Source organism: Vidua macroura, chromosome 6, assembly GCF_024509145.1.
Source record: "Vidua macroura isolate BioBank_ID:100142 chromosome 6, ASM2450914v1, whole genome shotgun sequence".
Taxonomy (NCBI): domain Eukaryota; kingdom Metazoa; phylum Chordata; class Aves; order Passeriformes; family Viduidae; genus Vidua; species Vidua macroura.
Window position 1 is genome coordinate 47,222,258 of NC_071576.1, and position 12,427 is coordinate 47,234,684.

A 12,427-nucleotide genomic window follows, 5' to 3' on the forward strand; every position below is an offset into this window, starting at 1 on the left:
ACCTTTAATTTTGGCTTATTTTTTTATTATATGCTATTTATCAGATAATGTGAAATGCATCAAATCAAGGGTTTCTTTTAGAAATTCTTGTAGACAGTCTCCTCAAATTCTTTCTTAGATCAAACCTTATTTTTTTTTCCCATCTTTATAATTTCTTTTCCAATCCCCTCTTTTTATTTCACATTCCCAGATCAGGAGCTAAAATGTCAGCAAACTCTGTAAAAATACATATACAAATAAGAAATATCATAGCACCTACTGAACAATGTAATAATCTCCTGTGTTACCACATTCATAATTCTTCTTAGCTTCTCAGAACACAAATTGGGAGGAAACACAGGACCAAATATAATCATAACAAGACAGTAACACAAATGTTGAGCTTTCAAACTTCTTTAAATGGAATCACACATCATTCAACAGAAAAGGAATATTAAAACCCTCTTCTTCCTCAGGTAATTCATTTTTGAACAGTGGATATTAAAATGTTGTTTAGCTTATGTGACTTATAGCAGGTGCCTTCCTTACAATAAAGTCTCCCTTTGTGAGTTGTAATAGCTATGCAAAAATATTTTTCAGCACTTCCAGGCTTTCCGGAGAGGAAGACTAAGAGAGCAACACATGTTTTGAATTTGTGAGTGTCAGCCATTGCTTCAGTGCAAGCACTTCCATGTTTCAACTGTTCCCCAGGTAAATCCAGCAGAATATTTCATATTTACCCAAGGCTGCCACACACCTGGAAGTCCTAACCATATCCAGCATGCACAGCAAGAACAGCAGCATCCAGTTAACCCTGTATTTTTCAGAGCAGGCTAGAAGACTGAAGACAGCTGTTGCTGTGTTAGCCCACAGCTGCCGCTTTTTTGTGGGTTCTCAGCTATGCTGCTAAAAACCAGGACAGCCAACACCCTCCATTCTGACCAAAGGGTGCCAGAATGGTGCACAATGTTCTTTTCTGTGAAAGCTGAATGATTTATGCACAGTGTAGACACAGGATCAATAACTGAAGCCCTGATCAAAGGAGACAGCTGAGCCTTGATTAATCACAGCAGGTTATCTTTTACGTGATAGATCAAATCTGGAAAGGGCATCTCTCTAAGAAGATAGACTGGATCTTGCCAGTTCCTCAGCAGCACAAAATGCAACCTTACTACCCAAGAAAGAAATCTGAGAGGCATATCCAGCATCCAGCAGACTCTGCAGAAGTCTGATCACCTGGAGGTGGGATTCAAGGCAGAGTCAGCAGCAGACAGTTCAGGTGATTCAAACAGGCAGCTGCTACCTGGTGCTGGAAAAGACCAGTTGGTAGGAGAGGCAGGTATTGAAAGGAATACCTGATGGTTGTCAACACTGCCCACAGCCCACACAGTCATAGGGCATGACAGCCTCACCTAGACACACACTACAACCACCAGCAGAACAGCATTTTAATGCTGTTTATTCTGACATGTACATACATTCATGCTCTTGTCTCCCAACTGTTTACCAGCTGCACCAAAGTGTTCTTAGGACATCATTTCTCAAAGTGCTCATATCATAATTACTCTCCACTGCTTTCCCCCCCCCCCCCCCCCTCAAGTTTACTGGTTCTCAGAGAGTCTCTGTAGGTGTATCTGTTGATTGGTAAAGCATACAGCCCTCCCTGTAAACCTTAAGACCACCAGTGCTACCAAAGCACAAAGACTAAGGTGTTAGTAGCAAACACTATTACTGACACAGAGATCCCAAAGACATTATATACCAAGCTTTCTTATAAGCTTTGGAAAAGCCACTGACTATCAAGCAACAAAACACACATCCAATTTCTTTTGCTTGTGCAGTCATTCACCTTCTCTGCAAAAAATACATTATTTTTACAGTAGTGCAGAAAATATTTTATTAGGACTATTCTTATTATTATTTCTTCATAAAACTAATCTACACAGAAGGCTATGGATTCAGAAAGGCACTTCAGGATATATTTAACTAAGCAACTGAATAGCCTCATCCCATACACAACCCTGCAAAACAAGAGGTAAGAATTCAGGGAGGTCTCTATTGCTGTCTGATATGGCTGTGCTGCATTCTTTTGTCAACTGAGATACCCAGAGATAAACAGCAGGGTATTTCCTGGTACACTGACTAATTGCAAATGGAAATACTCCTCTAGACCTAGTTGGTCTCTTTAGTATGAGATTAACAAGTAACCTCAATCAATATCTATCAATATTAGCAGTCCAGTATTTCTGGGGTGTCCTCCTTACTCAGCAACATGCCCTCTACAGTTACAAAGATCATAATGCCACGCTAGGGTTTGTGCAGTTTTTGGCTTCAGGATAAATTAATAGTTCTTTTTCCTTTACTTCAGAAGACACAAAAATGAGAAGAAAGTAATATTCCTGCAGGTCAGCAGAAGAGCTTCCAAACATGTGTCTCCTTCCATTTACAAAGCCCTCTAGGAATCAGTGAAAAAATATATAGGAGGGTTCAGCCTCTGTTCTGGACAGAATTGACAATTAATGAAAGCTGGAGCCATCCAGTGTTCAAGTTCCTGCTACAAACTGAAACTGGAGCTACAGAGAGGCAAATGCACGTCCCTACTGTATGGATCATAAATGAACAGCATTAGTCACTTTACTGCTTGGAATAAAATATTTCTGTACAGTTTTTCAGCTACTATTGTTCTACCATTATCACACAGGCTGGTTCTGAGTTCTGAGTTCCTTGGCATCTACAAAGATCTGTAAAATGCAACTTCTGGTCATGCTTCACAGTTCAGCATTAATCCATGCATGCTTGATTCCTTCTAAACACTAGTTTTTCCTAAAAGTAGTGAGTTGCATCAATGATGCATCATTATGCTCAGGCTTCAGGAATTGTAGATTGGCCCAGCTCCAGCCACTTCTGTGGAACACCAAGGACCAGGAGGAGTCAGCCTGTGTATTTACAGCCCATGAGCACTGTTAGGCTCATATAGTGTGCATCACACCAGCAACTGAATTTAGCAACCCAGAGCCATAAACTGGTTCAAGTGTTTCTTGAGAGAGTTTGACACATATAAAGATGACAACAAATGACCACAGCAGCAACATCAAGGTGGTGAGTAAAGAACGTGAGCATATTTCATAAACACTGCCTACTTTTTCCTCTGGCACTGATCAAGACTCACTGTCAAGATCTTCTATTAAGCCTTTACAACTCCAAGATCTGAATGTGCTGGAAATAACCCAGTGGAATGCACTGGAAAATTGTTAAGCCATAATAATTTTAACTACGAACATCATATTTATGACATCCCCACCATTTTCATTATAACTCTGGCAAACATAGAAAGCTTTTTACTCCCCATTCAACAGCTATTTTTGTCAAGGCCAGGACTGCTATTAATACTACAGCACTAGAACCTCTGGCTGAATTTTAATCAGAAGTAGTCTCTCCTTCATTTTAGGCAGGAGGAAAGAGGTGTGATGTACCAGACTGTCTGGCTGCTGCTGCTGCAAGGGCACAGAGGGCATCCATCTGCATCCAGAAAAGCAGGACAAAGAAAGGGCATTCTGCCTGTGGCGTTTGAGTCCAGATTTCCTCTCAAAGCAACAGAGTATTTAACCAGGTAAAGGAATCTGGGGAAACGAATACAGCAATCTTTGACTCATGTGATACCTTTGCAACAAAAAAAAAAAAAAAAAAAACAACAAAAAAAAAAAAAAAAAAAAAAAAAAAAAACAAACAAACAAAAAAAAACACTAGGTGTCCACCTGGAGCTTGAGGTGCTGCTGAAGCCTCTGCTGCTGTCTGTCTCCAACTTCCTACGTGCAACTGGCCATTTGAACCATGTCTCTCAGCCCAGAGATCCAGTTGGCAACCAGAGCACACAGTTTTATGGTCTCCAGAGTCTGAGCTTGTTAATTATAGTAGACACTTTAGGGTCAAGGTTGGCACCTCCAGTATCCCTGATGGGGATACTGTCCCCTTAAGTGACAATATATGGCTTTAGATCTATGCAGCACACAAAAGACTGCTCCTGCATAGTAAACAAAACTCAAAATTAAATATTTTTAGAGGAAATAGAAAAGCCAAGTGGAACAGCAGTTGTTGATTTCTGCCTAGCTAGAAATTACTGGTGACATTTATGGTTAAGGTATCAGATGAGTCATCTTTGTTTCAATCTGCCTCAATTACTTCATTCCCTTTCTCATGTTCTTCAGTGGTGCCTTTTAACAACCTCATAATAGTATATCCATGGGTGATGTGCATGCATACACCACTTCAGCCTGCCTACACACACATAATGCAATAATCCTAGATTCACAGAATGGTTTGGATTGGAAAAGACTTGAAAGATCACCTAGTTCCAGCCTCCTGCCACAGGTAGGGACACCTTTCACTAGACCAGGTTGCTCAGAGCTCCATCCAACCTGGCCTTGAACACTGACAGAGATGGGGCATCCACAGCTTCTCTGGGCAACCTATTCTAGTGCCTCACCACCCTCACTCAGAGCAAAGAACTTCCTTCTATCTAATCTAAACCCACTCCCTTTTAGTTTGAATCCATTGTCCTGTCACTACATGCTCTTGTAAATAGTCCCTCTACATCTTTCCTGTGGGCTCCCTCCAGGTTCTGGAAGGCCACAACTAGGTCCACCCCAAAGCCTTCTCTTTTCCAGGCTGAACAATCCCAATTCTCTCAGCCTTTCCTTGTTTGAGAGGTGCTCCATCCCTCTAATCATCTTGGTGGCCTCATCTGGACTTGCTCCAACAGGTCTGTGTCCTTCCTGTGCTGGACCCCAGAGCTGGATGGATGGATGGAGCCCCACATGGGCTCTCAGCAGAGCAGAGCAGAGGGGCAGCATCCCCTCCCTGGATCTGCTGGCCACCCTGCTTTTGATGCAGTCCAGAACACTGCTGGCTTTCTGGGCTGCAAGTGCACATTGCTGGGTTGTGTCAGCCCCTTGTCCACCAGCAACAATGCTCCAGGAGAAACCAGTGCTTCTTTAACTTCTGCTAAGCTGGTCCAGATTCTCCAGCTCAAGCAAAATTTAGCTAACAGATTCCCTGTTCCAGCCTACTGCTAACTTCACATCCACTTCCAAAAAGAAAACACAAACCTTCTTTAACTCATGGGGGTGCACCAGCTTCTTGCTCCACAAACATAACAGAAGCAGGGGCCATCCAGCAGGAACACATGAAGAACCAGCTCCCTCAGCATACAAGCTTCCCACTTCTTTATTCCCACAAACAGTAAAAAACATTGATAAATAGAGAAAAATGATCAGAGTTCTACATGAAATACAGCCCAGTATGTAATTAGCAAAGCAAGGGAAAGCACTCAAAACCAAATGTATTCAAATCAGCTCAGCCACCTCCAGCAATGTTCAAGAAAGAGCTACACAGAGCAAGGCTTGGCCTTATTTTCAGCATAGATGATTCCAAGGTTCCCCATGCTTCTAGAAGTGCAAATTTCTCTTGACAGCCAGAAATTCATTTAAAGAATGATGACAATTAGAGAAACGTAATCTGTCACACTGCATAGTTTTATTTTACTCAATAATGCACTGATATATATACACACACAAGAATGTAAAGCATATTTTGACATTTAAACTATCCTAGCTTGTCTGTGCCACACAGCTCAAGTTGTCAGGAGAAATGTGGGAGTGCTGCAAAGTTTTGAGATAACAACAACTTTTAATTAAATGATGAAGTTGATTTTTTACCAAATTAGCATGGACAGCTTCTCTCACACAAACACCAAAAATGAAAAACATTTGGCTAACATTCATTTTCTGGCCAGTCACTTCCCCAAAGCTGTAACGTTGACTGCTGCAAGCTTTTCCTCTCCAGAACATCAGTCCTTTTTAGAGACTAAAGCATCAGTCTGAGATTCAGATGATTATGATTCAAACCCTGGATCTGACACATTTAACTAACACTAACTCTGCTTCCAATCTAATCTGTAAAGTTGGTATAATCCTACTTCTTTTTCTTAAACTTTGTGAATAGGGTAGAGTATCTTGGATACCAGAAATTATCTTTGGCAGCACATTGTTCTCTGGAGATCAATTTCACCATCCACAAAGAGTAACTGACACTTTCTGAAGGTGCCTGAGCTTTTGTGGATGTCTAGTGATGCTCACCCTCCTTACCTGCTAAGATAACCATCACAAGTGGCTGGCTCAAATCTTAAGAATTATCATTGTTACTAACCCCACCAAACTTGCATGAAACTTCTGTACGACGAAGCTGAATCTTTCAAGATACATTCCCCAAGGCTACTGAGGAGGAACACAGTTCTGCAATGTGGATGAGAGACCATGCACTCCAAACACATTCCTTTAACTCGAAGTATGATGTGTCTGATGACAATGTCATGTGAGGAACATTTAAGAAGGAACATTTGAAGAGCATCAAGATAATCCCATGCCTTTCCAGTGGCAAGAATATAATGGGTGTGCCCCACAGAGAGTATCTTCAGGGCCCTGCACAGCTAAGTCCCTACAATGGGAAGGAGACAAATACTGCTAGTTGTTGTCACGAGTGACTACTGATGTCAGCTAACCTCATCCCTGGTAGCAGCTTCGTTAACGAGAGAAGTAAAAACAATCCTTCAGGTTAATTGCTGCATATATATTTCACAGAGGCAGAGAAGACAGAAAAGTCATTGCTCCCTCCCTTTGCTCCTTCTCTCCTTTCCTTACCTCCTCTGTATCATTTATCTTGAGAACAGCTGGTCACATAAATAAATAAGAGTGAGGTCAAAGCTGGTAAAAAAAGACTGATTTGACCTAAAAAAATGTTTTGAGAAATACCATGTAAACAAGATGCCTGTGGAAAGTACGAGGGAAGAACAAAGATATAATGGCTTTTTTCTGCAGGGACACCTACAAGGAAAACATTTTCTTCGCCTTCCCCATCTTTCCCCTCTTTCTGAAAACCATCAATGTGATGCACATCTTGATACTAAAAGGGTGAACAAACAGTACACTTCAGTCCCAAGAGATTGTCAGCATTCAGAATAAAGAGAAGTCACAACCGCACCAAATGTATGGTTTCTGGAGGACTGATTTCCCCTCATAAAGGAAAAAATACTTTCTTCAAAGCAATTCCCTCCATGAATTTTTACAGACATTGTCAACTTCTGCAGTTTCCCCCACATAATAGAGAAGTTTGGTCCCAAGGGATTCTGTGGGGTAGCTGGGGTTTTTTCAAAGATCTCATTTACTGATACTCACACCTTATAATGTTACAAAAATAGTTTGGGTTTCAAGCCTCGGTATAAGAGAGGTACAGGGATTAGGTTTAAAATGCATCCTTCAGTATTTGTAATAAACTGACTCCTGAATTAGGTGGCTTACAAGGTTTTGGATGCTGGCAGAAACCCCCTAGAGGAATTAAATAGCACTGTAGGAAATTGATCTCAGTTGTTCTGCTGTGTGTAAGGGCACCCTAAGCCCCTGCTCCTTCATTAACTTCCCTGTGCTGCAATTTAGCGCCTTAACTCCACACACGTGAAGATTTTGTGGGACCGTATGATGAACTGGGTCACTTAAAGATCAAAAGATACTTTCACTTTCTGCCATGTTTTTGACTCTCCATCATTCTGATGCTCAAGTTTCATGATGCAGCCCCACTTACAGTCCCACTGATACAACAGGGAGGGCAGCAAACCCCAATACAGGGCAGGTGGGTGTTCAGGCTGGCCTCTTTGCCCATACTGGTATTTGCCACAGCTTTTAGAATTCAAAGTTGTCTGAAGCCACCTGAATACAGTGACACTTTTGTAAATCAGGAGTTTTAGTCTAACCTGCAGTGAGTGATTTCATCCTATGGAAATCTTAGGGCATTTTCAGAAGAGGCGATTTGCACCTCACAAACTCTGCAGCCAGAGAAGATAAAACTTAGAAAAGGTCTGGACAGTGATGGCAAGTGTGTCAAGAAGTCTCTCCTAGTCACTCTTTACGCTAGCAGAAAGCCACAAAGCTCTCTTTTGTCAGCCTTGGGTTGTCTCACTGTAAATTAGTGCTCATGAAGAGACAGGCAAAACAAAATATCCATGGAGGGATGGGGTGGATTTGTTTTTACACTGGCTTTTGTTCCATGCAGCAATATGGAAGTGCAAGATAAGGGTTTCTGCTACCCAGAGTACACTGCACTCGAAGCACAAGCGAAAGTCCCACTCCTGCTCACAGGTACTGAGCAAGAGCTGAATGTTGTCACTGCATTTCCAGAGGCGTTTATGGGCAGGAAAAACTTGCTATCTACTTGTCCTCGGGGACAGCCCATTAAAGCATTCACTTGGACAAAGTAAAAAGGAACAGAAACACAGGTGCTAATTAGCTGAATCCACTCACATTATACCATCATTCAACAAGCCACTGTCCATGTCTGTATCAAAGTAATGCCTCAGTTGGCCCATCTGAACACAGCCAGCTGACTGTATTAAGAGGTGATGAAAATTTTAGTTAAATCTACTCAAAACATACTTTTAAAAGGACCATAGCAGCAAAATAAGTGCACTAACTTGTACCAGTGATACTGCAGAAGGGAGTGCAAGACTGGCTGAGGAAAACCAGGGCCCTGTGTCTCCTGGGCACAGGACAAGCATTCTCAGCTGAGGCACGAACACATGCCTCATACCAGAAAAGCATGGAATAATTCCTGGATGGTTAAGAGCTTCATGAGGCATTTGTAGCAGCTCAGTCTGTCCCATGCAATATTTGATGCATGACATCAGAAAGACACTGCTCTCACCCTGCTTTAGCCCAGGGTTTCACATACATGTCCATCATGCCTTCCAAATGCCAGAATAAACAACTTTCAAATGCACCCAGAGCTGGGCATACATTGAGTCAAACAGATCACGAAAAGTAGTCAAACTTAAAGGGCCAAATTCTTAAATGTACATTGTAGACTACAGAGTTACATGATTGGTCCAGTGTGACTGTCTCAGTCACAGATGAGGTTATTAATTTTCTTGTTCAAGGGATCATTCACTGATGATTGCACATAAAAGGTCTCCTGCTGTAACCAACTCTGTTTATGAAGGTGATCTTGATCTCAGATCTCCCTTGCAGCCTTCTCTCCTTGTATCCTTCCCTTCACAATACAAATAAATTTCAAATCTGCTTTGATCCCATCCATTTTGAAAAACCCATGCCAAAACACATCAGCCACTCTGAGATGACCACAGAAATAATTTAGAATTCCTTTCCAAAAAAAGCCAGTCTATAAACATCTGCTTTATGCTCTTACAGTCAGTGGGAAATACTTCTAACAGTAACTCCACAGCATCTTAGGCACTTCAGTAGTTTTGCACAACAGCTCCTGATGTTGTGCTGTTCCTTTCCACATCTTCAGAGACAGCATTCTCTGCATCCTCCTTCTGGTTCCCGAGTGCTACCTCAGTGTGTCCTCTGCTGGACCCTCTTCATGCTTCACACCTCAGTTTCCTTTTGTAGTTTCACTAGCCTCTGTCCTTTCTGTTCCTTCTCTTTCCCTTCCACATTTCTTCTCATTTGCAAACACAATTTCAGCTTGCCTGATGACTTCCAGAACACCACATCTGTTCAAATGGAAATCTCAGCTTCTTTTCTCATATTTTTATGTGTGTGTTTAGCAATTACCACAAAGTCATAATTACTAAAGCAGACATCTTAATTTTCTTCCAAGGACTCTCCTGCCCATTATCTCCTTTCCTTATGACTTCTGAGCAGTAAACATCTTCCTATTGCATTAGCCTATAATTTGAATATCATCTTCATCTTGGAGCTTGCTCTTGATTCTTGAATCTTGTATCTAAGCTCTACCTTAGCCTGGCAGATGTTTTCCTCATAGTGTTGCTAATAGGCCATCCATAGCATCCTGTCATCTGCAGAGATAAAACTCTCTTGACAGATTCAATCCTGTTCCACAGTTTTTTATCCAAAATACTGCTTTAAAGGCCATTTTCCTAGACCATCTCCCTTTGGCAATGTTATTACTTGTATGCAAGCCTCTGCTCATTCCCTTCTCTCTTTCACATGAATAATAAGTTACATCTACAGTTTTTGAGTTTTCCACGCTTAATCCACAAGTCTCATCTCTTCTTCAATATCGAAAGATCAATTCTGTTGCAGCCCCGGGGATTCTATCAGCTCTAGTCCAGAGTTTGAAAATGTTATATGCCCCGTGGGTGGCTTTTAGCTCCACTGAAGTCTGTGGAATGAGGGGACCAAGATTTTGTCTTATTTTTTTATAAATAAGTTCAGAAATCAGTGAAATTATTTGCATTATGTAAAGTTAAACATGTGCCTCAGGCAAGGTCTGCTTCAGAAATGGCTTGCTGGTATCATTATGCAAGTACAACTGAAGCAGTTAATGCTATCATAGGCACAGCCTATAGCAATGACATTGTCTTTTGTTGGTATAATTTATATTAGTCTGCTGAGTTAAAAAAAGAAGTCAATTATTTCAGCAAAAGCATTTCTGGCAATTGAAATGCAACTGAATTAAGGCTGCTACTAGCGTAGAAAAGTTCTAATAAAAAAGCAAGCAAACAAATCACAACAAAACTCAATCCAAGAATCCTTCCTGGCATAATCTCATCTAAGCTTTTTTAGGACTGGGACATGAGTATGAGAAAACCAGCCAAATTACAAAATCCAATTCTAACATACTTGTGTATGATATGTATGTGTTTACACAGACTTTGACCTAAAAAATACAATTTTTTTCTTGAAAAGTACGGACTTCTACTGCTGAATTTGAAAAATTGACAGCCCAAGGGAAAAAACCATTAAGCTTCGGTGTAGAATGTGATTTCTCACACTACTGCAGAAACACATGTAAATCAGGACATTAAAAGATACATCTGGGATTAAAGGACTGCTTAGACATGAGATCATTGTGTGGCTTCTCCAGAGACTATCTGGAAGAGTGATGATATCACTTAATGCTTATTGCCAGAATTACTCTTACAGATACAGACAGCACCAGTGACGGCAGAGATGTAATGATGATCTGAAAGTGTCTAATCCATCAGCCAGACACCAGCAGTAGATCTCTACAATGCTAATGATATGCAAAGGAGTCAGTGATTTTAGAGTACTCTAATGTTAAAAGTTTTAAATAAAAAATAGTCTTATTGATGGACCAAAAATAGCAAACTTCATGCCCACACTGAAAGTTTAGCTCTGGGTTGGTAAGTAGGACCATTATGCTTGTCTCCATCGTGTTATACTTATTTTACAGCTCTGCATTGTTACTGATTGCATTAGAATTATGTTAGTATAAACTTTTATAACACACTAAAAGGATGAGAATATATTTCTTTTTTCCTGGCTAAACTAAGAAATCATTGGGAGACATTTTTGCAGCTGCTTTTAAAAATCAGAGGTTCAGTTTAAAAGCACTTCCTCTGCCTACTAAAATTTTCAGTCTGCACATAAAGAAGCGTAGTTGTTGAACTTGGAAGAAAACATTTTGTATCATTATGTGCAAGCCAGTGGGAGGGGCATAGAAGCTACAGAAGGATGAGGTATCTCTCTGGAACAAGAAGCATTGCTGGTACACTCTTCAAAGCAGCCAAAATGTGATGTTTCTGGATGTGAGACAATAACATAAGTAAATGTAGATCAGCATCTCCTAAACAGAACTCAGGAAACAGATGTTGCTGATAGCAGATTCACTGCATTTGATGCTTTTGAATGAATGTGGGACATGAGTTGAAAGGCACGTGTGTATTTCTATAGCCCTGTTTTTTGGGGGGGCTTTGCAGTTACTTACAGTCTGATATCTATCCTATTCCTACACAGAAGCTCTACTTAATGTTAAAGCTGTTTTGTTCTACTTTAATAGCAATTTGAAAGCCTAGCAAATACACGTTTATGTTCACTTATATGCATGTCTGTTTCTTACCTACATTAATGGAATGTTATCTGTTCTTCCATAATTCATTGCAAATATTCAAAGCTTCAACAATTGCTATTCAGCCCTTCAGTCCAATACACACAAAAGAAGGGTACTCTACCCCACAGGAGCCTAGGAATAACACTGTACACTTTATGGAGGACAATCTTTCACTGCAGCAATTCACAAAGCTTTACAAAAGCCATGAAGTTCCACAGCTCTGCATATTAACATTTTAAGACAGAAGAAATGAGTTATAAATGACTCAGGGGAACAAGCCCAAGCTCTCAGCTTCTCAAGCAATGGATCAGACCAGCTCCTAGAAATTATTAGCTCCATTTTTTCTGCAAATCCCAATGCTGCTGCACATTAGAAAATCAAGAGGGATTTGTGCTGCCTTGTGGACATACACATTTTTAAGCCTCATGAAATTAAAGAACGTCCTTTATTTTACTGCACTTGCTTTATGTCTGCATAAAAACCATGTTACTGAACATGCCTGTTTCTGGACTGGAAGTACCTTAACAGCTGTAGACTGACAATCTTTCCACCACAAAGTATGCTT

The 12,427-nt window shown here is 40.7% G+C and overlaps 1 protein-coding gene across 29 annotated transcripts in view; it reads right to left on the reverse strand.

Annotated features, from left to right (window-relative positions):
• The window catches only part of TSPAN4 (tetraspanin 4), a 413,364-nt gene that overhangs the window by 229,541 nt on the left and 171,396 nt on the right, over positions 1-12,427 (reverse strand). The window contains exon 5 of one of the 29 annotated variants that reach the window (XM_053981280.1): positions 9,338-9,538. The exons of the other annotated variants lie outside the window; for them this stretch is intronic. Within the exon in view, the coding sequence (XP_053837255.1) occupies positions 9,418-9,538 (121 nt within the window). The 3' untranslated portion in view covers positions 9,338-9,417. Of the gene's footprint in view, positions 1-9,337; positions 9,539-12,427 lie in introns of those variants that run through there. 29 annotated transcript variants of the gene reach the window in all.